Source organism: Lytechinus pictus, chromosome 3 (genome assembly GCF_037042905.1).
Source record: "Lytechinus pictus isolate F3 Inbred chromosome 3, Lp3.0, whole genome shotgun sequence".
Classification (NCBI taxonomy): domain Eukaryota; kingdom Metazoa; phylum Echinodermata; class Echinoidea; order Temnopleuroida; family Toxopneustidae; genus Lytechinus; species Lytechinus pictus.
In genome coordinates, this window is record NC_087247.1 from 31,685,815 (window position 1) to 31,713,802 (window position 27,988).

A 27,988-nucleotide genomic window follows, 5' to 3' on the forward strand; every position below is an offset into this window, starting at 1 on the left:
CATCATTTTCATCACTTGCATCGTGATCATGTTACACTCAATTTCTCAGTCATATTTTCTTCAGCACTCATTGAAGTTTGCCTTGACTATGATCACCCAAATCGATGTGACGACTCCTAGGTCCCATTTCATAAAGACTGGTTATAATTTAAATCTCTATAATAATTTCAATGTCAGCCAATAAAATTGAATGATTTCAGTAGATTAAAACTATTGTTAATTTGTTATTTTACCAAGTTTCCTGAAATGGACCCCTGTATCATCGATATATCAGGTGTTTCGCACAGATAACTATAACTTTTAGTCATGCTTGGGCACCAACTCTCACGTTATTGAACAGGTATCCCATTGGTTACACTGTGTACTCCCAGTGCATGATCTGACCTGCATGTATGTGGCAATTCGTTAAATAACACAAGCAACTGGAAAATTTCAGTATGATGATTTTAAATCTTTGTGAAACATCCCCAGGAATTTAAGAGAACCAAATAAAAAAAGTGATAATCTTTTACAAGCACTGGTACTTCATCAAAGAAAGCACAAATCAATGAAACATAAAGAAGAATAGTCGTCATTATCATTTAGTCATGATTTTATTCAGCAGAAGAAAATGTCTTAAGGTTTTAAAAACATTAGCGTAGTAATATATGGCAAGTAATGTGATCTGGGGGGCGTTTCATCAACATTTTTGTCCGACAACTTGTTAGATCTGACAACTTTTTGGGATTTTGATTGGCCGAGAAGCAACGTTACTATGGTAACTGTCGGATAAAACAGAGCTTGTCAGATAAAACGTCCGACAAGTCCTTTCATGAAATGCTTCCCTGGTATGAATATGAAATAAAACACTATGGCCCATATTCTGAACTCGTTGTTTAATTTGAACTCTGGGCTGAAGTTGCAGTTTAACTTATGGAGAGCCAACTGTGACTGGTATCTGTCACAGTACAAGAACAATTTATCTGCTCATCTGACACTCATATCATTCATAACTGTCAGGAAATAATGACTAAATTTTTTTTCTTCACCTTTAAAGCATGAGGAAAGAGCAAAGTTCACGTAAAAATCAAATAATGTTAACAAACTTTTGACATGATTGGCTTCCCATAAGTTTATTACTGACTTGGACCATGGTCTATGTTAAACCCCACGTGAGTATACCAGCCTATGGGTGGTATTCAGAGAATTAAACCCAGGCTTAACCTCGGTCTGAACTAGAATTTTAGACCAGCCTTCAATCGAATACTTCAATATTTATGGCAAAGATACTGTACCAAATGATTCATACAAATTCATTGTATTTTCTTACTTTCCTAATCTTCTTTATATTAAATGACAGACTTTTTTTTTTTAAATTGGTGAATGAGTTGACAACTGGCAGCTCCTTAAATGTGTGGTCTAAGTAAAGATACACTTGATCATCTACCTAACCACAAACTCCCCTAAGAAAAAAATCAAATGAGATTTGGAATTATAACTTATCACTTTTCATCCCTATTTACATATGAAAAGCTTTATTTGGGTATTCAACTCTGTCACCATGTAGTATCGGTAAATTGCTCATTGCTTTATACCTGTTTCATCTACCTTCGATTTAGTCTCATCTCATTTGGTCTAATCTTACTCCTCTACAACCAGTTTCTCTATTAACCACTTATTCTCATTGCTATTTAGCCTATTTACTTTTTAGTCAAATTTCCATTTGCCTTATCGATTCTGTCTAGCATCTACTTGGTCCATCACAAACTAGTCTATATGGTTAGATCAGCTGTTTATGAACCTAATTTTCATTTGACAAAGAAAAAACATAATAAGTAGACAAGGTGGAAATTAGACCAACTGGGCATTAGACTCAATGAGAATTAGACTAAGTGGGTATTAGACCAAGTGCAGCTTAGACCAATCAGTGATTAGACCAAATTGAAAGTAGGCGGACTGGGTTTAGCCCATGTGGCACTGGACTCTCTGAGTAGTAGACCAACTGCTTGTACACCAAACCAGAGTATGAAATACAATACTGATTATATTACATTGTTCAAGGCACTTTGTAAATTATTAATTGCACAATATATATCAGATTATATCTAAATAAGGCATTCTTGAGACATGATAAAAATACATATTTTGTCTGTCCAATTAACCACTCAAACACAAAAAATATGTCACCATGGGTCAGCCTTGGCTCAGCTGTATGGCTAGTGACCATAATATTCATAAACTCTCCTGCAAAATTTTTCATTTTCCTACTGCGCCTCTGTACTAAATTACAACACATTTTCGGGAGATAGCACATGTATTTCCCTCACTGGACCCATATTGTCCTCGTCAAAACTCGGGCAACGTGAAACTGCTTTTAGAAAAATACATGTGGTATATACCTCAAGACCAGTCAATATCATCACAGTAATATCAATGATAAAGAACAAATTAAGATAACAAAAGAGTAATAGCTAGTTTTGTTAAATAAAATATGATAAACAAGAAACGCTTCTAACCCTCATTAAATGGGGCGAGGTGGCATGGGAGGGGGGGGGGCATTGTTCTCTGTTCTCCTCTGATGTGAAAGAGTAAAAAATCAGCACACGTATTATTCATAATATAATCTACATAAGTTTTCTACAATAACTGCATTTCAATTACTAGATGAAGCTCGTATCACAATAATTTGGGGCTTCAATAGACTGAAGATTTCCGTAAATTGTTCTTTAAAAAATAATTTGGTTTCAAAATCAATTTTATATACTTAGTTACCTTTGAAATTTTGTCTGTTTTCCCCACATCTTTATATCTTTAGATTTTTATTGGCTACATTTTTTTATATCAATATGATCAGCATAACAATAATTGATTTTTATCAGTAAAAGCTGAAATAATTCATTTCTGAATTTAGGCTGAATCACATGCCAGAAAATTGTGAAGTTGGTCTCAAAAGCTGCACAAAATGATTTGAAGATAAAAAAAATATGGAATGTTATACGACCCCTTTGCAATATGCATCCATATCACTTAAAATACCACAGGGGCCAGGGTGGATTACCTCTCCCCCTCCCCAAGCCTTTTCGGGGTTAAACCTAAATATTCTATGTTATTTACTCTAAATGTATTGGAAGACAAAATAAAAGAATTATCTAAAAAGTATTCATCTAAATGCAAACTAATAAATCCAGACAATGATTCTGGGGCCCGTTTCGTAAAACTTGTTACAACAAAATTGTAATAACAATTAAAAGCTACTGAAATCATTTAATAAGACTGGCTAATAGTAAATTGTTATAGAAAATGTGCATGTGTTATTACAACAAGTATTTATGAAACGGGACCCTGATATGATAATTGAATCATAATGACATGAGGTGTATCTTAAACACCATGGCCGGCGTTCACAAAAGAAACAGGGGTATCTAACTGTGAATTATGCAGATTTTATGTATAACTGCACTTGATTCAGCGAGTTCATTGAGAAAGTTCTGATAATAAATTTTTGCTCAGGGTACTCAATAAATGCTGTATTAAATGCAATAATACATGAGATCTGCATAGTTCATGGTTTTGTACAACTCCAGGTTTAAACCTCATTTGTGAATTTCGGCCACTGAAGTTAATTCATCTTAGATTCTTAAGCAGAAATGACTAGAAAGTGATTAATATCTATAAATACTAAGGAATAGTGCTATATAATAAATACTACATACAATAAGGCGAAATGTCACAAAAATGGGACAATCCATGAATTATTATACACCTTTCTTTGTTCTTTCGGGTGCAGCCTCGGATGGTCGACATCGGATAAGAACGAAGATGATAACAAGTACAATGACCACAGCTAGGCCGATATAAACAAGCTTAGAGGAATGTTCATCTGAGAGAACCTCCTGTATTCAACAAAAATAATATGAATGCTAGTTAATAGGTGAGACAAATCACAAAAAAATATAAAAATCCTTTAGCTACAATGCATAATATATAGTTGGCGACAATAGTGGAATTGTTTCTACTGGTTTCATATCAATTATAATTGTTTCCCCCAAAATAATTAACAAATAAAAACATTTGTAAATTTTTGAATGGTTCATGAAGAATAGGAATATTAAAGGATAAGAATGATGTTCATTAAATGCACCAATAAAACCACTTTCAATTCCTGGAATTAATATCCCATGAAATAAGGAGGAGCTACTCACAAAACCAAAATTGGAAAAATCCATTATCCTGCTCTACTTTGATGGACTTTCATCAAACCTGCACTAAAACGTTTTGTCTGTCTCTTATTAAAACAAAGGTGACGTCCAGGCAAACTTTCCCTCCACAGGCGAGATTCAAAGATGCCATGCATTTTTTAATAGGTTTCCGCATTTCCAATCATTTTGTCTGATGAATGTGAGAGTTAGTGATGAAATGACCTTTGCAGGATTCGTGCATGAAAGATGCAAGGATTTTTTTCAGTAAGGTGGCTTACGGAGAGACCCCTAACCCAACCCAAAAGAAGGGGTTACGTTTAGATTCCTCACTAACAACAACTTAGTTCAAATGAAAAGGGACAAATGAAATAAGTATAACAATGAAAATTTACATCAAAATCAGATGTAAAAGAAGAAATTATATTTTAAAGTTTTACTTTAATAATTATGAAAAAAGTTATATGCACATCCTGTCCATATGCAAATGAGGGAAGCTAAGATATCACCCACTCATTTCTTTTCTTTTGTATTTGTCTAATGAAATATCTCAACTTTTTCCTCTAAAGCCCATCATCACACACCTTTTTTTTCCGGTCCGAAATGCTGAGCAATTTGAGGTATTTTGCATGACACAAACAACTTTAATAAAGCAATATTGACTGGCCTCAAGGCAATACGACATATATCGCCCGAGTCGTAGACGAGGGTGATATCAATTTAGTGAGGGCAATATATGTCCTTTCGCCCCCAGGCCAGTCAATATTGCTATTATTAACCAAATCAGACATCTAGAGCAAAAATCATTAAAATTTAGATATTTTAAAGTTTAAGAATGAGAATCTAGTTTGTCATGTTGAGCAGACTGGGCCTCTGAACTTTAACATTGTGACGTAATTGAAATGACGCGTCCCTGGCCTAGGGACGCAGTATCCAGCGTTGTCTCAACTTGATTATCATTATGACGTATAGCACTGCGCAATTCAAGGACGCGTACAAAATCGCGTAGAATACCCGGATGTTAGCTCTGCTTTATTGCCCGCTACATTTCCACGCATTTTCTCATTGACTTTCCTGAGCGGGCAATAAATTGGGCCCGTGGATAAACAATTGGAAATTTATTGACCGGCCATTTGATCCCAGTCTTTAATAAGCAGGCAATAATGTATCAAAGTTGCCCTGCTCAGATGTCTGATACAGTTAATAATATACCTTACAATCAAATGATCTTTATCTTTAACTTGCTTCGGTAAAATATGTATACTGTTTTCTCTTCAACAGGAAATTGGATGGAACATGTGACTTCTGCAGTGTGAATATTAAATTCTTTAATGAATATAACATCCCCACTGTTATTAAAGGCACTGCTCATATTATTAAAATAGTGTACAATCTATTGTACAATACACTGGATTATATGTATGACAAATATAAAATTATCCGCAGTGCAGCTTTATTTCACCGAGGCGAAATAGACCCGCATGAGGAATAATTTTATATTTGGAGTTCATATAGACCAGTAATATTGTATAATAGTACATTCACTATTTATTATTGTAAATTGTACAAAGCCTACTCAGCTTGTTGTACGCGAGCAAATGGGAGGCTGAATGTCAAACATTCGTCCTGTTGCACACGTACCATACAAAAATGTACCGTCCATAATGTAAAGTTGCACAAGTCGGGAAAAGGTGACATCACTATAAAAATTGAGATTCATTGCATTGAATGTGCTTAGTAAATCGGACACGCATGACCGACTGGCTAAATGCACATTGCCATTAATCGATATTCTCCCTATTCATTTAACATGGGTTTTATCCTCATAAAATCAAAAGTTATATTGTACATATGTACAATATAACTTTTTGAAGGGAGGTCACGTGGTACCAATCTAGCCAATCACAACTCATATTTTACTACCACTATTTACTATAATAATATAGCAGTTGGATGATAAAAAGTGCAGTGGAAGTTAGGAATGCATTAAGGATATACATACCTTCACCTGATCTGCGATGTTTTCTGTCAGTGTATCACTGCAATAAATATATTTGAAAGTACAGTAATCAACCAACTTCAAATTAAAAAAAAATGGATTTAAACATACATAAAAATAAGTCACTACTTTCAAACGTTTCATATTCAATATAACAAATTCTATTGAAACAAAAACTCAAAGGATGACTAATAATTACCTAAAGTTCTGTATGCTAATGATTCCAATAAGGAATTAGTCATATTTGCAGGATGAAAAATAGCATACACAAAAATTCCAAAAAATCAAAATTCATGATTAAAAATGATTAAAAACTATTGATTGCTCTCCAAGGAAATGAAGGGCATTAAAAGTAATGAAAGCAATGTTTTATTTGTAAGTCAATACAAGTGTTATACATAAATGTATATCACATAAATGTAAAACACTGATTCAATTTCATACATGCTTGCTTTGTCTGTCTGTCTGTGTGTCTCTCTCTCTCTCTCTCCCTCCTTCCCTCTCAATTGCTTGCTTAATCTCTATTCTATAAAGGATGTACTGGTACACTTATTTTTTGTCTTCCCCTCCCCCCTTCCGTCTGACTCAAACTGCCCGCTAATGCTCGCTCTGTCTCTCTCTCTCTGCCTCTCCCTCTCTCTTTCTTTGAATTTGTACATTTCAACCATGAAATTTTGTATCTCCACAAGCACATGTACATACTTCACAGACTGCATACTTCAGGTTTATACAACTGGGATCACCTCTGAGTGATACAAAAGTTACTATGTGTTACACAGGCCTGTATTTGCTAAGTATAGTGTTCATAAGGTAGTATTTATTGTCCAAATAAATTGGAAATTGCATTTTTGCATGGTATTTTGAACATATTACATAACATAAGAATGAACATATTTGCATCAAGTTAAAACAAATACAGACAATTACAATCAAAACACCCATTCATTAGTGTATGTGAAGGCAACTGAAATGTTTTGTTCTTTTGTCAATTGAAATTGAATTTTGAATTAGAATTGAAACTTGAAATTGAAATCAAGATAGAAAATCTATGGATCATCAATTGTCAAAATAATAAATAGTCAAGATAATTATCATTACCATCTGGACGGCGAAAGAAGACGTGGAAGAGGCAAGGGGAGGAGACGAGGGTGGGGTTGAGGATAAAGGATGCACTGAATCGGGCAAAGTGGAGGGTGGGGTATTGGCGATTGCTGCGAGTGTGAGGTGAATTTGGCCACCCTATTCAAAGGGACAAGACCAAATTAAAAACTTTGGATTGATGATGATGATGATATGGTAATCAACTTACAATGGTGAAGGTGGTGGCACCACATCAATGGCTGTGACCTGCTTAAAGCCATTCTTTGCAAATGCCTCGATGGTTTCTTCGTCCCTCATCTGAAGGTTGTAGACGTATCGCTTCCCATTCTTGAATCTGTGGACGGACGAAAAACAGGTCGATTGAGCCCCAGTGTTTGGTCATAATTGATATGATGATTATATGTTGTACTAATCTATATGGATGTGCAAAGTGTAAGTGCACCCCCTTGTGTTGGCCTCTTGGCCGCAACTGAATAAAAGACTAATATAACCTCAAAGTCGCTTAGTAGATTTCCTTCTTTTTACAATACGTTGGTCCTTACTTACCCACGACATGGTGGCAGCGGTGGGATGGTTAAAACTTAAGAAAAGGACTAACAGCAATAATATGGCATGTATTTAAAATCTAGGCACCATCTCATGGCTGATCTATATCTGCTTAAAATCCAACTCCGTGAAATCATGTAATCTGAGCTGGAAAATGACCACACTGAAGATTCCCAACACAGCTAAGCATATGTGGGAGAGTGTACTATTATTATTACTTGGAAAAAGCCCCAACATCTAGCTAGAATACCATGTGCTTGTTTCTCAGAAATTACACATTTTCTATCTAATCAATAGGCACATATGATTCATTTATGCATACAAACACTTTGGGGTCATTTCATTGGATTTTGTTTAAACTCATTTTTCAGATCATTTCGTAGACTGGCATCTAAAGCCAGTTGACACCAATAATATTAAACAACGATTACTAAGACTGGGGATACTGTTTGAACAGATCACAGCCAACCAGAAATAGAACATTGTTTTCTGTAGTTACATAATATTTTACCCAAGGGAACAGTGCTGTTAGGGCCAACACAACATTTGCCCCTGCGACATTTGCTACAGTCTTAATATCTCAGAGGGCATCTCAGAGTTAGAGTCAGGATTGTAATTGTTTTTTTTCTTCAGAATAATATAAAGATAAGGATTAGGGTTTATTCAGTTTTAGAGGTTAGAATTTTGTTTGGCTTTATGGGCAGATTTTCCATAGGAGTAGTTGTCACCAGAGCAAATGTCGTGGAACCGCTGTTACGACTCATGGCAAAATTTATATTCAAAACACCAAATGATCCCTGTACAGTATACATCAAATGCAATAACAATAATAAAAATAATCTGTTTTTATATTGGCCTCATATCCAACTGCGGTGCTTGTATATAACCCAAGGTTAGCTTGGCTCCCCGATTCCGATGCACACTACTTTTTGAGGAATAACTTCCTACCTGTTCCCATAATACCTGGGTCAAATGCAGCACATTATGAATCAGTTTCTTGCTTGACAAAACGATGCCATGGATTTTTTTTATCGTTATCTCCCCCAACCCCCACTTGGTGAAAGAAAGATGGGGTTTTCGCGCTTCCCCCACCCACCCCAAACAAAACAGTATGTGATAAATCATGACATCATACTGGTTTTCATTAGGATATGTTCTCCAAAAAAGTTGTTGCTTGCCGCGCCCTCCCACCCCCAAAACAGCACGAGATATTAAAGATAAGATGACTCAATCAGGATGCAATGAATAGAGTAAAGTGAGGGATGAGGGTGATCATTGTGAGTGATGGATCGGGCCTGCCCCGTAGCCAGGGACTAAACCGGATTTAAAACCTAGACGACTAACCGACTGACATCACACTTACTTTCATTAAATTTGTTCTACTCACAGTTGCATTGAAGGAGTGTTAGTCAGCTTGAATCGTTTGGCAGTCTGAGGGCTAGTAGCAACATCCAGCACTGCAACAACAATCATCCCATGCAGTCTAGAAAAAGTATCGATTAAAAGCAGTTAAAACAATAAAACCATAATTACTCTTTATATTGCCTACCTAAAGTTTGAATATAACATTTCCTCTCCCCGACAGAGTTACATTTTTCCCAAGGGATTATATTTTGTCCGAAGCGCGCAGCGCTGAGGGAAAATATTCTCCCGAGGGAAAAACATAGCTTCTGAGGGGAGTTGGCGTATTGACCTATCACTGATTCAAATCTACATAACCTATGTAATATTGTATTTTTTTATATGTAAGTTATTATCTTTAACTATTATTATCCTAGGGGTCAATGATATACAAGCCCAGCTTCTCAGTGGTCCTTTTCATTCCCAGCAAAACATTACTATTTATCGATATGTTTTTTTTTCTTCAATGAGTGCTATTAATTTTGGTTCTAATTGAAATGTTATATTGCATGCATTGTTTTTCTTTAGGGCAATTCCATAAATTATGTACGTCCGACCCTATATATAGGACCTTCATTAAATTTTCTGTCTCTGATTTCTTGTTCTTTTGACAGTCTGTAATGTTCTCAAAATATCATGACTTGGTCAGTTTATGAAGTGAAGTAAGACTGGAGAAAAATGGGGGTCGGATGTACAAAAAGGTTGATCATTTTATGGAATTGCCCTTTAACTGTCTAGATTTATTGATATATGTATGAATTGTATATGTTGGAGATGAGAAAAAAACACCCTGAAAATGAAACGGTTACTCCGACCATCAAGTTTATTATCATACCTGCCAAACCTTAATGCATACAGTCAATAAACAGGGAAAATGTACTACAAGAAAAATGAATTAAAAAAAATAGGGACATTGCTGAATTTTCTACACATCCGTATGGATAAAGATTCACAAAAATAAGGACATGGGGTTGTTATCAGTGAAATCCTTCTTTTCATAAAAAAAAAATAGTGACTGTCCCTCTTATATAGGGACAGTGAGCAAAGAGCCAAGTATGCAGTTCTTTCTTTTTTCCATAACTAGATGTTCTATTGGTACAGCAATCAGACTTCTTCCTAGAAATCTACAGTCATCATTGCTCCATTTCTTCGATTAAGTCCTCTTATCCTTGTTCACCTCCCTCTCTTGTTCAAGACCTTTGGTAGGATATGAACAGTCCCGGGCATTCTAGCCGGTGCCTCATATATTATGCAATATAAAATGCAAATATTTCAATTTCTAAATGGTTCATGAAGACTAAACTTTTTTTCCTTCAGGAGCAGATGTGAAATAACTTGTCTGTAGATATACTGAAGGTACAATCAAACTTATTTTGCAATTCTATGAGAAAATACCATTTTGTTGATTGTTTTACCATACGATATGTAGGAAAGCTGCTCGCATTTGACGTCACAAATCAAAAAATAAAAATTCTAAAAACCTATTTTAATCTTTGGTGCATTTTCCCAAACTTTCACCTTTATTTTATTCTGCTACGTTTACAATGAACTTCTCGTCAGGGTGAATTCCCCCTTTAAAGTTTCCTTTGTCCTTTCTTAGATCAGCTGATCACCTAGATCAGCCACAACGATTCTGTGTTTTGCAGGTTAAGTTCCTGCGGCTGCAGGATTCATAATGCCTTTAGAGCAGGATAACAAAGACGCACAATTAATCTTAAAGGAGAATGAAACCCTTGAAACCAGCTGAATCCATATCAAAGAGAAAAATCAAAGAAACATATTGTTGAAAGTTTGAGGAAGATTGAATGAATAATAAGAAAGTTATGAGCATTCGAATATTGAGATCACTAGTGCCATGTAGATCCTCCCAACGGCAATGCAACCAAGATCTGTGATATCACACACGTACAACTCCCTCATTACTTAAGTACTTATTTCACTTATATTCTCACTTTTATAGAGTCTATCACAAGGTGAGGTGTTCTCTTTATGAGATGACAAGTACAGAGGTTTCACAACATTATATTATTGATGAATCGTTTGTCATATGATTAGAATGAGCAAAAAGAGATGTTTTGGGGTATATTTTCAGTATCCAGATGGGAGAGTTGTACGTGTGTGACATCACAGATCTTGGTCGCATTGCCAATGGGAGGATCTCCATAGCATTAGTGATCTCGACATTCAAATGCTCATAACTCTTTTATTGCTAGTCCTATTTTTCTCAAAGTTTTGTTGATCTTATTCTTTGATTTTTCTGCTTTCACAAAAGCTAACTTGCTCTAAGAGTTTCATTCTCCTTTAATGATAATCAAATAAAAACTAAAACCGCAGGACAATAGGTTGGTCAGTGAAAAGGGGTGAAAATCATATGCTTGGGAACGGCTGGGAAGACACGATAGGGGGTATTACGGGCAGCACATATCCATACGGCCATTGTACGTATTGTGGATGGGGTCAAATAATCATTTCCCAAACTATACATGTGCAGTATTCATAATACTTACTTGTATGCAATGTTTTCCCACATAGGCAAAAGAATAGAGCAGTCAGGATTCTCGACATTACAGCTGATATGTAAAAGAATGTGAAGAAAAGAACAGAAATGGTTAAAGCAAATTTACTCTTAAAAAAGTGCATTAAAGGACAAGTCCACCCCAACAAAAAGAGAAAAATCCAACTAGAATAATATTGGATGTAAAATACGTTATGACATTTTAGAATTTCGCTTGATATCACAAAACAGTTATATGCACATCCTGGTCAGTAAAAAATTAGGGAACTGATGACATCAATCACTCACTATTTCTTTTGTATTTCATTACATGAAATATCAAATATTTAAATTTTGCTCCTCATTGTCATGTGAAATAAAGTTTTATTCCTCCCAGAACATGAGAGCTACCATTGTTTCTACATTGGCTGTGTGCTTTGACAGCCTGCCTGAATTTTCAGCGTTATATTTGTTTGATTTTTCTTTATTGATTTAAATCAACATTTTTCTGGGATGGACTTGACCTTTAATCAATGTGTGCATGACAAAGTGAAAATTTGTTTCACTTGAAATCAACAAAATTGATAATTTTTGTATAAGATCATCTTTTTCAAGTTGTTCTGTGAGCCTCAAAGCAAGGCCAGGTGAAAATATTTTTAAAAAGTTTTTCATGGGAGCCCTTCATCAATCAAATAGCCTGTGATTTTCACCTTAGAATGATTTGTTGAGAGCCAATCAGGGGCAAGGATTTCAGTAGCTTATATCAGTTGTCAGTTCAATTCACTCACTGTTTGTTTCATAGAATGCCCCTGGTGTAGCCTGGAGTATGCCTTTCAAATCTATTAATTTGATCTCTCTGCACTTTTGCTACTTTTTGCTATTAATGCCATTTTCCCTTTTTTCACTATGTTTTTCTCATTAGCTTTGTTAAAGGCTAGACTCTGACAAGCAAGTGACACTGAACAATTTCATTAAAATAGGACGAGGAATAACAACGTTATGACAATTCAAAATTTTGCATAATTTTGGAGGAACGGCTCTTTGCATGTCTTCATGAATATGCAGTGAGCGAGCTGATGGCATCATCTTCCCACTTCTTCTGTATCTGATATTACATGTACACTGAATTATGTTACTCAAATTTTGTCCTCCAAGAATGTAAAAAATGAGTGTTTATTGATGGCTTATTTCCAATTCGTCTAATGCCAATTCGTCCAATTGCCAACTCGTCTACTATCATTTGGTTACCATCAGTTCGTCTACTCACCACATGGTCTACTTGCATTTAGTCTAATGCCATTCCGTCTGATAACCAGTTGGTCCAATAGCCATTTAGTCCATATACCATTTGGTCTAATTGGACTTAGTGTTAAATTGTGCAAAATGAATGAAAATGAAATGGATATTAGACCAACTGGTTATGAGACGAAATGGTCATAGACGAACTGGTGATTAGACGAAGTGATGATTGGACCAAATGGATAATGGACCAAATGGTTGTTAGACGAAATATTGATGGACGGAATGGCATTAGACTAAATGAAAGTAGACCATGTGGTGAGTATACGACTTGGCAATGTACCCTATTGATCTCCTGTGTAATATTGCTGAAACCTATTTTATTACAAGGGAGACATGCTATTATACATGCAGACCTGTGAGAAAATGTGAAATAATAACAATTTCATGGAATACAATAGAAAAAAGGAAAGTGGGGACATGGCATCATCAGCCCAGATATTGCATATCCATGATGGCATGCAAATAACTGTTTTCACAAAGTATCGCATACTTTTTAATTAAATGACTTCTTTATCTTTTTTTTGGATGTCAATGAAACTTTCAGCAATTGACTCATTAAATCTTTATTCTATTTATTTAGCTAATATTATTTTCAGCCAGGATTACCGCTTTTAAGGGACAAAAGCTGGAAAAATACTTACAAGAGGATAAGCCATGGTCCAGTAGTTGAACCAGTAGCAGCTTGAGTTCGGTGTTCAAAGTCGTCATCTATCAGTGTTAAATGGATTTTTCTTCCTGTGAACTCAACAAAATGAATGACAGAATAGGCGTCCATTTTACCTAGAGAGAGAAAGACAAAAGTGAGATTTTTATCATCAAGGAACATGAATGCTTCATTTTTTTTCAAATATCTTTACTGTTGAATTGAGAAAGAGAAAAGTGGACATTACTACACAGAACATCATTCATAGCTATTTTTTATATAATAAATAAATTTATGATAAATCATTGGAAACCCCTTGTGTTTGATCTGATGCACTCAGTGAATGGGTAGAAACAAGGATATCAAAAAGTCTGTATGTTTCAAAAGTTCCATATTTCCTCTTCAAGAGGATACTTCAATTAATGAAAATAACCAAGGAAGATCAAAGTTCTATTTATTTCTCATAAAAAAGCTCTATTTATTTAATGTTTCTTGCATTTCCATTTTTAATGCAATTTTTTTAACTGACTGCCTACTATAGCAATAGCAAGATTAGCAAAAGACTCATAACTGATTGTCAGCAAAACAGCATGTTGAGAAATATTCTGATATCCAGCATGTGAAAACATCTTTAATCGATAAAAGAAAAAATATCAAGCATCGTTATAAAATTGACAGAACCTAAATTCTACATTAGCTTGGTTAGTTTGGAGTTTTATAAAGCAGATAGATGTATGGACCTTTCAATTCATGCGATTTCTTTTTAAATTCAGATACCCTCAAACAATGTATTGTATCCTTTCTTCATTTTTTTTTGCTCATTCATGCATGAAGTTTGTCATAGCAAAAGATGAAAGTAAAGACGCTAAGCTCCAGAGTGATCATATGTTATTTTAAATCATTTTTTTGTGATATAAGTCTTTTTTTTCTGGGACACACTGTATTGTGAATTTTAATATGGACATTGATAGAAAACAGCTACTAGCCAACCTTTTGTAGCTAAATTGGAGAAAAAAATACAGCAACAATTCTGTTCACACAATGCATTTCCCCTTCTTTTTCCTCACTATACATTTCAAATTAAATTCATTTGAATATTACACATCAAGTTTCCATGATTTGTTAATGAAATGAGTCACATTATTTTCATATTAATTGTAACAAATGAGTTGAATGCTTCAATCATTGTAAATTTTGGTGCTGGTAGTATTAATATTCTGCAATTAAAACAACACACAGTCAATTGAATTCAATTAATATTCACACTGAGAATGCAAAATAAGAATTAATAAAATGTGGTAAATTGCTGATTGGTTAGACCTGCTCCTTTTTAGTTTCCAGGGCTCTGCTGACCATTAAAGGGGCAAATCATCCCAAGCCCCAGATGTAATTTTTTCACTGATTTCATGCTCTACCTATTTTGTCTAATGTTCATTTGGTCTATACACCACTATTGAACTGTAAATTACCTAAATAGATTTTCAGTTTCACAAAGTATAAACTAATCAAATCGACAAAGTGGAAATTAGACCAATCGAACTGGGCATATGAGAATTAGACTAAGTGGGTATATTAGACCAACTGTAGTGCACACTGTTGACCAAACAGCAATTATTTAGACCAAATTGAGAGTAGACCAAATGACTTAGAATTGGATGTGGTATAAAACTACCTTACAAGTCGATCAAGTGAATATAAGCCTATGTTTATTGTGCACAGAAACATATTCCCCCAGGGGTGGTATTTTGGTAAAAAAAAGCATACCCAGGATAAATTGCTGCTTTACAATATACTTTGAACAAATAATATGAACCATTTCATATCATTATCATAAAATGATTAACAAATAAAAGAATACTTAAAATTGATTGGCAATAATCAATTATGCTATATGTATTTCATACATAAAATACACTATTAAATTAACATAATCCTATTAATATTTTTGTGTTAGATGTTTCTCTTTTTTGGTTTAAATTAGATTCATTCAATACTAAACTATGCTCATTCTCATCTCTGACATTTGAAAATCAAACAAAGAAATATGAGTTTCTAGTATGCTTTTCATCCATACATCACTGCGAAATGAACTGGAGTGTTTAATTTTTCAGTTGGCAAATACCCATAATCTTTGATGACTACTGAGAGAGTTACACGTGGGCAAAAATAATTTCAACACATATTTATTAAACCATTGACCTTCCGTCTGCTTTAAATTGGGTTCAAACAAAAGACCTTTTTTGTATATCTTTCTATAGATCTCACACAAAGACAGCCTGCCAGCTGACATTTTCCCATTGCTGTATTTCTCCCATTATTACTAATATGTAGCATCTGAATTATCAGATTTCCTGTATAACTATACAAAAGCAAACTTTACATGCAAAAAAAATGTGATCTGTCTGGCAAGTTACACATTTAAACCTGTTGGAGACTAAATGGTTTTGCTATAACACATGTTTTCCACAGACTCTGGCCCACATAATCACTGTTGCTAACTCTACTGCTTTTAAATCATTTTCACCATCTAACGTTTTTTAAACTCTCCTTACAATAGAATCTACCGCTTTTTCAAAAATCTAATAGCCGAGAGATATTTTCACCAGGTTTTACTAAAAATTCTGATACAGTGAGTACGATAACGCTTGGCCCCAAGCTTTATTAATATAAACTTTGGATAGTGATATCATACATATACGTGTTTCTATACTTGTTGACACCAATTTGTGGGCGTGGTCAGAGGTGCCGCAGGGATACGGCTGATGTATAGCCGAGGGCATTACTCAAGATGAAGATATATTTTGATAAACGACTATAAGACTGATTATTATGATATAGTCTAACCAAATTTATAACAAGATTCATTTTCCTTTAAATGCTTTCCAGAAGTGGGCTCTTCCTGAATTAGTGGCCAGGGGATGTCATTGTAAATCACAATGAATTGAGAATTGAAAGCGTTTGAAAATGCATGAAATAGTCTCTTTCAAAATTCTGAATGTCTCTGGCCCCGGGAGGGGGGCTTGCCCCCCCCCCCCCCAGTAGCAAAGCCTACCTCTTTTGCAGTCTTTCATGTTGGCAAGAATGCATAATAGCCTACCTGATCGCAGACTGATTGAATATGAACAAAGCTTATTAAGCTTTCAGAAATGCATTAATGCACAGAAAAAATTATATTGATGCAAAATCATTGATTTAGCTACCATTTAAATGGGGAAAAATAATTTTTAAAGTATTACCATAAAGGGGTACTCAAGGCTGAAAAGGTTACATATAATTTGTACATGAATAGTAAAAAATTAATGGTAAAAAATCTGGTAACAAATAACAAAATAATTGAATTTAAAATTTTAGCCATATTTTGTGAAAGCAATTATATGCATAATGCATGTGATCGTGAATATGCAATAGGTGGGCTGATGATGTCATGTCCCCACTTTGCTGTTTCTTATGTTAACATGAAATCATAATTATTTAATATTTTCATACATGATATGTCTCCTTTGTAACATAACAAGTTGCAGCAAAGATTATCTTATGTACATGGAATCATTAATGAGTCAATCAAATGTTTAACAAAACATGATTGATAAAATGAAACACAACTACAACAAAGGACACTACTAAAATAATCATAACAACAACATTAACAATAACAACAACAATAATTAAAAATAATAATAATTATACTACTACTAATAATACTAAGTACTACTACTTACTACTAACTACTACTACTACTACTACTACTACTACTACTACTACTACTACTACTACCACTACTACTACTACTACTACCACTACTACTACTACTACTACTAATTTATAATAATAATAATGATAATAATAATAATCACAGTCCTCATTTAATTTATACATTAAAATGTACTAAGAATTCTACTCAATTTACAGGAAACTCACCGGTGTACAAGATGGGAGTCTTGTCTCTGACGTAGTATAGAGATGGAAGCCTTCTGAGAGCTTGCTTTCGAATGACTTGAAGGTCACCTTCTATAAACACTTTGATGTTCATCTCTGCTTTTTCAGTAGCAAAATACCGCGCCACTTCTTCATATTCAGGGGCAAATTCATTGCACTTGATGCACCCAGGGCTCACTGCAAACAAGGAGATATTGTGAAGTTACCTAGTTGTTTTAATACATTAATTGCAAAATAAAACCAGTGCAAAGGCAAGTAAATTAAATCATTTGATTTCTTTCCAAATTCAAATACAAATTATTCATTTGAATTGGTTATTATTTCATTTCATTATTTTTCAGGTGAACAAGAGATTAAAGATTGGCGGGTACTCAAATTTTAAAATAATACCTATGTGCCGCACCAAAAACAAAAATAGGGGGCTCTGGAACTAAGCTTTAGTCTTAAAATGGGGGTCTCAGGAACTGCTCTAAAATCAACGATTGCTAAAAATGCAATGCTTTGGAACGGCACAAATGAAACATGTTTCAGGGTGTCACATGAATACGGTATGCATGAAATTGGTTACAACGTTTCTGTGCGATGAACCAATAAGCGGTCTCCGAATCGCTGTGCAGAGCTGTCCGCAGAATTCACGCAGCTAATGGCGATTTGCCATTGTGCTGTGCTGAGCTGACAGAGCGGGCACTGGAACAAGAAATTACAAATTTGAGGGTCTCTGGAACGGTGAAAAAATAGGAATTTCTATGGCTTTCTAAATTGGTGATGGTCTGGAATGGAAATTTAGGATGAAAATGGGGGTTTCGATCGTGGCACATACGTATCATACATTTACACTAGAACCCCCCCCGACCCGTATTTACCTATTTTACTTGGTCACAAAGATCAAACAGGTAATTTGAGCCCGTATTACCTGTTTGGTGTTAAGCCGTTGTCGTATTTATTGTTATGTGCATGCCAAGTGATGATTTCAACCATGTAATATGAGAACGTATTACGAGCTTATTCAAGCATCCCGCTGCGCACTACTATTTGCGCATCAATTTCAATGGCAAAATTCTTATTCTTTTTACTGTGATCATTGTGATGTGCTGAATGACTTCCTTCCAAAAATCACTCTCAAAATGCAGGGCTTTGCATTTTTTTTTAGTTCTAATTTGATTTTGCCTACTTTGCAATAACATAAGTGTACACTTAGAGATAAAATCGCTACACCCTGCTTGTTCTTATGAAATACGGGAACAAGCAGGGTGTAACTACTAATACTATCACTGGTGGATCCTTTTGAGAGCCATAATAAAAATTTGTAATGTAAATATACCGCTTTTACTTTTCATATCCAAGTGTGCCCTGGCCGCCCCTCCCCCTTTTTGAAAGTGAGGACCTGATTTTTTTTTTGCTTGCCAAATTTTCATCAGACGAAATGACCTCCAATTTTAGGTGAAAACCTTTTTTTTTTTTTTGCTCGTCAAATTTTCATTGGAAAAATGTGCCCCCTTTGGGAAAATCCTGGATCTGCCCCTGAATAATATTATTGACAGATGAGAAATTAGTTTTACAAACTTTAATAGGCCTGTATTCTGAAGTCAGGTTTAACTTTAATCGCGGTCTAACTCTGTGCTAAAATTATGGGGAGTAAAAAAAAAAAAAAAAATGTTTACCTATATTTCTTACGTTTACTATTTTGTTTCTTTTTGTTTTCATAATGAAGAAAAATACTTATCATTTATCAGTTATCATTCCCAGACAATTATAAACTATTTGAGTGTCAAATGAGTTAATAAATTGGATGTGTACCGTTAGGGATATGTGACCCAGTTGGCTCTCCAAAGTTAATCCACAACTTTAAGCCAGGGTTTAGTTTCAACCCGAGTTTAGAATACTGTACAGGTCACATACTTAAAGGGAATGTAGGTAAAATCTTCTCAGAATGTGGACAAAAGGATTTCATCATACAACTACAAGTAAATTTGCATAAGTTGACTTTCTATTTTTGTCAGACTCACATTATAGTCAATAAAGTAATTTTTTAAACCAGAAATCACCAGATTATGCAAAACATATTCTCTTCTAAGTCAAGCAGATTTCTGAGGTCGATCCAAAATATTTTACTTATTCAAGGTTACCTGCATTTTAACAGACTTGTACGAAAAGGGGAAAGAGTGGTTGTCACTATATAAAAATTTAAGGTCTTTTTGTCCCACGGAAAACTTGACAAGCAAAAAAAAAATATATAAATCAATAACTAAAAAAATTGAAAGAAATTCTAAGAAAAAGGTCTTCAGTTGTGTATGAACAACATACAGTATTCCCATTATAAAGATTTGCTGGGACTCGCAAGGGGGGGGGGGTTCATTTGTGTATGAACAGCATATTCATTAACAATATTTACTATGACTCTCAACTCTCAAAGGGGGAAGGGGGGCACGTATGGGCTGGAAATACCTCCCCCCCCCCCCCCGCAGATACGCCACTGATTCTGCCCAAATCTAGGGATTTCGGTGAAATGCCACTTTAAGAATTTTGTAGTCTGTCTGTGCACCCATGTATAAATAATAAAACAAGTATGAAGCCATTAAAGGAGGAGGAAAACCCTATAGAAACCTATACCATGAGAAACTTTGAAGTATTATGAATAAAATGATGCATAATTCAAGGGCATGCTTGCCTCACATAACAACGCAGTGTACTTTTAAAAAAGTATTATACAGTCCCATTCATTGCATTTTGTGTAAGTTATGAAAATCTACTTTTGCTGTAAAAAAAAATCTGCACATTCTCCCTTTTGAACAGAAATATTTGACATCATGAGCTGATTTATGCACCATTCTTTTCTTATTTCACAAGCTTTCCAATGGTACCAAATTTGTTGGGATTCCTTCAAGATTTCAAAAAGCCACTGTCTCCCCCACTCAAACAAGCCTTTAATATTTTTGTATGACAGAACAAAATCTGCATATTTTCCCCTGTAAGTTGAAATATCTCCGTCAATATATCAGACAATGAGTTGATTGTTTTTCTTATTTCACAAACTTTCCAATGATATCAAATTTGCTGGGATTCCTTCAAGATTTAAAAAAAGTCCGCGAACTCCCAGGGAGTTCGGCTAAGTCTATGTTCCAGACAAATTAAACTTTCACTTACAAAAGTTCTCACAAATTCACAGATTTAAATGATAACAACAAGTTAACGTCCTGCATGGGGATTTAAAGCATAAAGATGACAATGCAAGGTGGTGAGTAATGAATGTGAAGTATATACGGTACTCCAGAGTCCAGTATCATAAAAAAAATACAACTAAAGATAGGGCTTTTAGGGCATTATCGTGATATTAATTGGGAACCACCGTTCACTTCATTATTTCATACAGCAGCGCTTTATTCAGTCACACGCACGGTTCCCTATTTCCCACTCATCCTACCTCCATTCACTAATTTGTACACAAGTGCGCGTATACAAATCGACGAGTGGCACTGAGTGATTCCCGAAACCACGATTTGGCTGCTTTTAGCTCCTGTGCAATTCAAATGACTGGGGCCTGGCACCTGGGGAACTTATTTTGTTTTTCTTTTCATTTTCTTTTAATGTTATCATTTATGATACCCCCCCCCCCCAAAAAAAAAAAAAAAAAAATCCATGATTCATGACCATGCCCCATTTTTTACTCAAACCCCATTACAAAAAAATTGCCCTCTTTTAGAATGTTGGCTAGTCAATTAATATCGATCAATTTTGGGAGGCTGTCGCAAAAGGAACTCTTTCCAATGACTGTATCACAGAATTATGATAACCACGCATAATAATGTGCATAAGAATTGCATGCACCGCGGTATATGGGAATGGCCTCCTGTGTGATCAATACACGATGGCGTCTGCTACGTGTGCAATCACCTCCTCCATGCTTACCAAAATTTACGAGGAAGCGGTCGTCAGTTTCAATTAACGAATTATATTCATCCTTGGTGAAATACTTCGGCTTCGTGGCCTTGACTTCTTCCTCTCCGATGTTTTCAAGTTGAGCAACATTCAGCAACATGGACAACAAATAAAGGAAAAGAACGAGACATGCGTTGGAGGACGACATCTTCAAGGAATTACGGAAATCAAGTGAGATATTTGCGCATGCGTGGAAAACGATATGTGAATCGAATTGAGGGCTAGGGTGGGGGGGGGGGGGGGCGTGTCTTTTATTTCCGCGGTCCGACCTCGTGCGCTGTACAAAAAATAAAAAATGAAAGTCGGGGGAATATCATTAGTATTATCATTTATTTGACAAAAATCATGGTACTATAATAAAAAAAAAAACTATACATGGCATTGACATATACGCCGCATATACGATGAGCATATAACAATGCATAGTGTTGATAAACCAGCAGGGTGACCCGCCGGAGCGTTTGACATATGCAAGTGGGCATGCAAGTTGTCAGATCTGACATCTTTCTCTGATGTTGATTGGCTGAGAGGTACTGTTACTATGGTAATTGTCGGATAAAATGGGACTTGTCGGATAAAATGGGACTTGTCGGATAAAACGTCCGACAAGTCCTTTCATGAAACGCTCCCCAGATGTCCCGTACTTATTTCCCGGGATCGTCCCGTAATTGTCCCGGCGTCCCGACAAACCCTTCCCGGGACGGCTATTTGTGACGTATTTCAGAATATTGAACAAAATATAATTAGTACAAAAAAAGTGAAGAATTAATTTCATCAGACAAACAACAGATGACAAAAACAGAGAGAACAATATAAACTTTTGTAAGTTCTGCTGTGTGTGTACGTGTGTGTGTGGCATGAATAGGATCGGAGTAGTCTCAATGGTGCAAACAATATCACATGATATAAACAGTTTTCGACTAAAATAATCACAAAATATTCAGTGACTGGAAATTTTCATAATTATATTATGGATTCTCGGATTGCTGATATGATTTGATGATGTGATCGGAGGAGCAAGTTGTTGAGTTTTCATCACTAGATCTAGTTGTAATTCAGCTTTCGTTTTGAGTCTTGTGATCGGTTATTCGAAGGTACTTGGGATGAAATGCAAATGAAACCTTTGGAAGAAGTAGGCTTGTGTCGAAACAAAAAAATCAAAGAATAAGAATAAAGAAAGTTTGAGAAAAATCGGACAAATAATGAGAAAGTTATGAGCATTTGAATATTGCAATTATCGGGCAATTACTATAATGCTTTGGAGATCCTCCCATTGGCAATACAAGGATGTGTGCAGTCACATGTGAACAACTTTCCCTTTGATGGACTATAAAATACCCCCAAAAATGTCTCTTTTTGCTTTTTCTTATGGTGATACAAACTCTTAATCCATGATGTATTCTTTAAAAATCTGTATTACATGCCCTCCTATAGAAAAAAAAAACACATGATCTACAGATAGATGTGATAAAAGAGGCAGTTTAAGTGAAATATATATACTAAAGTAATGGGGAGAGTTGTTCACAAATGAGATCACGCATCTTTGTCGCATTGCCAATGTGAGGATCTCCATACCATTAGTGATCGCAATATTCAAATGCATATAACTTTTTCAATATATGTCCAATTTTTCTCAAACTTTCGTTAATCTGTTTCTTTGATTTTTCTGTTTTCACACAAGATATATCTTGTTCTAAAGGTTTCATTTTCCTTTAAGTTTGGCAATGTTTTGGCAATTTTCACTTTTAAGTTTTATTAATTTCTACAACATTTTAGTTTTTTATTTTAATCTATAAATATATCAATTGATTTTTTTTGGGGGGGGTTTGCTTGAAGTTTGAATTTTTCCCCTTTTTTCCTTTTTCTATCCTTCTTTCTTCATCCTTTTATCCTGCCTGCTTGCTTTTTTTGTTAAATTTATCTCCAGTGATGCCAAGATGTTAAGTTTATTTTTAGTATTTAAAATATATTTTAAATATTTTTAGATGATTGGATTTTTGGGGATATGCTTGAAGTTTGAACTTTTCCCTCTTTTCTTTATTTTTGTTATTCTTAATCCTTTCTGCTTGCCTCTTTTTTGTTCCATCTATCTTTATTTCCAATCTTTCCTAACTTTCTTTCCTTTCTCTCTCTCTGTTCATTTTTCTTTCTTTCCTTCTTTCTCTTACTTTCCTTCTTTTTTAAATTTCCTTTTTTATTTCTTTCATTCTTTCCTTAATTTTCTTTCCTTCTTTCTCCCTTCCCCTCCTTTTCTTTTCGTTCTTTCTTTCCTTCCATTATTTTCGTTCTTTTTTTAATGCTCTCTCCCCTTCATTCTTTCCTCCCTCTCGTTCATCTTTTCCTTCATTCTTTATTTTCGTTTTTCCTTCTAATTTTTCCCTTTTATTTTTTCCCTTTCTTCCTCCAATTCTGTTTTCTTCTTTCTTTCTTTGAAAGAATGAAGGAAACATTTTTCTTTCCTTCATTCTTTCTTTCTTCCTCGTTTTCTTTGTCTCGTTTATTTTTTCTTTCACACATTTATTCATCTTCCCTTCCTTCCTCTATTTCTTTATTCATTTCAAAGAATGATCGAGGGACACCTTTTTATTTTTTCTTTTATCCTTCTTTTATTCTAACTTTTTTTTTCTTTATTCCTTTATTTTGCCCTTCATTTTTTTCTTTCTTTCCTCTCAATTCATCTATTTTCTCTCATCTCTTCTTTCTCTCCTTCATTCTTTCGTTCACCTTCCTTTTCTTATTTGTTTACAGGTCTAACATTAGCCTTCTTTGTTGGCTCGGTAGATCCGCTCGTGCAGCTAGCGTGCTTTTTCGATTGTCCCCATATTTCATTTTGTGAAATCTGGTCACCCTGGTTTAAACCATTTAAAGGAGAATGAAACCCTTGAAACCAGCTGAATCCATATCAAAGAGAAAAATCAAAGAAACATATTGTTGAAAGTTTGAGGAAGATTGAATGAATAATAAGAAAGTTATGAGCATTCGAATATTGAGATCACTAGTGCCATGTAGATCCTCCCAACGGCAATGCGACCAAGATCTGTGATATCACACACGTACAACTCCCTCATTACTTTAGTACTTATTTCACTTATATTCTCACTTTTATAGAGTCTATCACAAGGTGAGGTGTTCTCTTTATGAGATGACAAGTACAGAGGTTTCACAACATTATATCATTGATGAATCGTTTGTCATATGATTAGAATGAGCAAAAAGAGATGTTTTGGGGTATATTTTCAGTGTCCAAATGGGAGAGTTGTACGTGTGTGACATCACAGATCTTGGTCGCATTGCCAATGGGAGGATCTCCATAGCATTAGTGATCTCGACATTCAAATGCTCATAACTCTTTTATTGCTAGTCCTATTTTACTCAAAGTTTTGTTGATCTTATTCTTTGATTTTTCTGCTTTCACAAAAGCTAACTTGCTCCAAGAGTTTCATTCTCCTTTAAGCACACCTTTAGATGTGAGATTGGGAAGAAAGAGAGGTCCACAAACTACGAGCATTTATTGCTTTTCAGTGGATCCCTCTAATTGTCGGGGCGTATGCAATTGCTTTTGTTTACCAATGAAATACCCCCTACCTATCTCGTTCATATTGTTCGTATAAATTTATCTTTATATGCAAATTTCATTGTAGCATACGGCCATTTCATTTTTTTTCTGTTGGAAGTGAAATTTAAACAAGTTCTATTTTGCCGAAAAAACATAATAGGGCTTAGATACATACTGAAAAATTGATAGGGCCTTTAATTAATTAGGAGAGAGAAAACACCAAATGTCGTTTTCCCCTCATTTAGATGAACTAAAACGTTCTGTATTTAAGAATATCTATCCTTATAATTATGGGGATTTCGATGTGAATCCCAACTTAAAGGTTAGTTATACTTCAAACAGCAAATTTGGAGGATTCGTAATTTTCATGTGGCTCAAGCGCGCCATCCTATAGAACTACAAAAAAATATCGGTTAAAAGAAATAAAGGGCGGAAGGACGAATGGGGGTGAAAAATATGATTATGGAAATAGAAGAAAGTAGTGGGATCAAACAACATAATATAAATTGAAGGATCTATGACAAAGATATTAAGAAACTATTTTATTATATTTCCCCATGAAAAAACAAATCTCAGGAATTGAAAAAGGAAAAAGAAGTTAAAATGAAATAAGACTTAGAACATTGCTGTTTCATTTTAAGAATAAATTCAAGAACTAGATTTGAAAAATATAGTTGTGAAAGAATACAATTTTTCATGTCATACTTTGAGTAAAAAAAATGGTAGGAATATATTTTTGTTGGGAAAGGGTCATAAAGAGAAAGACGTAATTTTCATTACCTAGCAGCACATTATCTCTCTTTCTCTTCCTCCCCTATTATTTCTCTCTCTCTCTCTCTACCGTGACTCTCCTTATTTCTCTGAATTTGAGCGCAAGTGATGTATAAAATGAATGAATAAAAAGAGTAGATATTCATACACCCCCCATACAAAAAATATATTTACAAGAAAATATTTCAGAGATATCCAGGCCATATACATCACACAAAAGACAAATTCATTAAAAATTTGATTATCACTTTATTTCTTATATTACCACAGGAACATGAAGTATGATGAACCATGAAATAATTGCACATTAACCAACATAAGTCTAGGGGACCATTTCATGAAGGGTTACAACTATGGTAACTTTGAAACCTTTATTGTGATTGGCAGCTAAGCCTTGTTACCATGGTAGTTGTCAAAAGTGCAAATTTATGAGTCGTAAACTATGTCTTTATGAAACAGGCCCCTTGCAATGACTTTTAGAAAAAGCTGCCTATCTAGGAAAAAAATCTACACATGTGAGTAAATTAGATCAAATATTCTATTATAAATATATACAAAAAAAAATAAAAGCACAAAAATCGCTACAAGTGGAGATTTGGCAATATATATCCGACATGAAAAAAAAGAAATATGTATGAGGAATTACCCCAAGCAATATACAAAGGATTAGCAGAAGCATACATAAACTTAACAAGGGAAACTGATTTTGAGGGGTGCCCGATCGAAATGAAATATCTGGGAATTTTGTGTTTTCCTTTTTTTTAGATATAAAAACTTTTCAGGCATGGAATGGGCTGAGAATTTTCAAGATATAATGTGTCGCTTTCTGAAACCAAATCACAGCTATTGTAAGTGCACAAAAGGAAGAGGGCATTAGATGCCTTAAAAAAAAATCAAATTTCTCAATTGATGGCTAATACACTTTTGTAACATTGGAATATTAAATGATACTTGAGTATAATTCATTTCACACTGAATCTTTACCAAAATGTTATATGAGCCTTTAAGCTTTTGATGTTGATACCACAACATGGTAAGAGTTCATTGACCCATCGTTTGTAGGGTGTAGGGCACACAAGTTTACAAAACAATATCATAATCCAGGTCAAATTAACTTTGCATGATATCTCAAAAGTAGGTTTTTTGTCGCCAGTTGATAGAGGGCATTTTGGGGGGGCATGTTTTCTACCTCGTTCAGGCTTTGATCATCAAATCCCGCACTCTAACCAAGCCCAACATTGTAAGTACTCAACAAGTGGAACGCCTCTGGCAGTCTCGCCTGCATTACGCAATTTAATATAGCAGCAGTGCTTACTTTGAAAACTACTATAAAATAATCATTCACAAAAACACCATTCATATAATGACATAATACCACGTTCATTGACCATAAATGACATTTGAACGGAGACTTAAGACTGTCAACTACACCCATGTCCACATTTCATTCACTCTATCCATAAACTTTCAAAGTTATGATGGCAATTCAACAATTACCCCAACATGGCCTAAGTTTATTGACCTTAACTGACCTTTGACTTGGTTTTGTGACCTGAAACTCACAGGGGATGTTCAGTGATGCTTGATTACTCTTATATCCCAAGTTTTATGAACTAGATCCATAAATTTTCAAAGTTATGATGGTAATTCAACAAATACCCCCAACTTGGCCAAAGTTCATTGACCCTAAATGACCTTTAACCTTCGTCATGTGACCTGAAACTCAGGCAGGATGTACACTAATACTTGATTAATCTTATGTCCAAGTTTCATGGACGAGATCCATAAATTTTCAAAGTTATGATAGTAATTCAACAAATACCCCCAACTTTACCAAAGTTCATTGACCCTAAATGACCTTGGTCACGTGACCTGAAACTCGAGCAATATGTTCACTAATACTTGATTAACCTTATGCCCAAGTTTCATGAACTGGGTCCATATACTTTCTAAGTTATGATGTCATTTCAAAAACTTAACCTTCGGTTAAGATTTTGAAAATAATTTTCCCAACATGGTCTAAGTTCATTGACCCTAAATGACCTTTGACCTGTGTCATGTGACCTGAAATTCAGGCAGGATGTTCAGTAATACTTGATTAACCTTATGTCCAAGTTTCATGAACTAG

The 27,988-nt window shown here is 34.8% G+C and overlaps 1 protein-coding gene across 1 annotated transcript; it reads right to left on the bottom strand.

The window, feature by feature from the left end:
• Positions 1-565: 565 nt before the first annotated feature.
• Positions 566-21,720, bottom strand: LOC129257441 (protein disulfide-isomerase A4-like). The gene is made up of 8 exons (XM_054895762.2): positions 21,504-21,720; positions 17,580-17,774; positions 13,660-13,798; positions 11,730-11,792; positions 9,209-9,304; positions 7,484-7,609; positions 6,178-6,214; positions 566-3,872 (listed from the first exon to the last, which is right to left on the bottom strand). Exons 1-8 carry the CDS (start codon positions 21,679-21,681, stop codon positions 3,735-3,737), a joined length of 972 nt encoding a protein of 323 aa, XP_054751737.1. The 5' UTR covers positions 21,682-21,720; the 3' UTR covers positions 566-3,734.
• Positions 21,721-27,988: the final 6,268 nt, after the last annotated feature.

Coding starts and splice junctions, on each gene's coding strand:
- LOC129257441 (XM_054895762.2), bottom strand. CDS start 21,681: ATGTCGTCCTCCAACGCATGTCTCGTTCTTTTCCTTTATTTGTTGTCC. Junction 17,775..21,503: donor CCGCTTCCTCGTAAATTTTG/GTAAGCATGGAG, acceptor CCTTGTTTGCAG/TGAGCCCTGGGTGCATCAAG. Junction 9,305..11,729: donor TGGGAAAACATTGCATACAA/GTAAGTATTATG, acceptor TACTTTTTCTAG/ACTGCATGGGATGATTGTTG.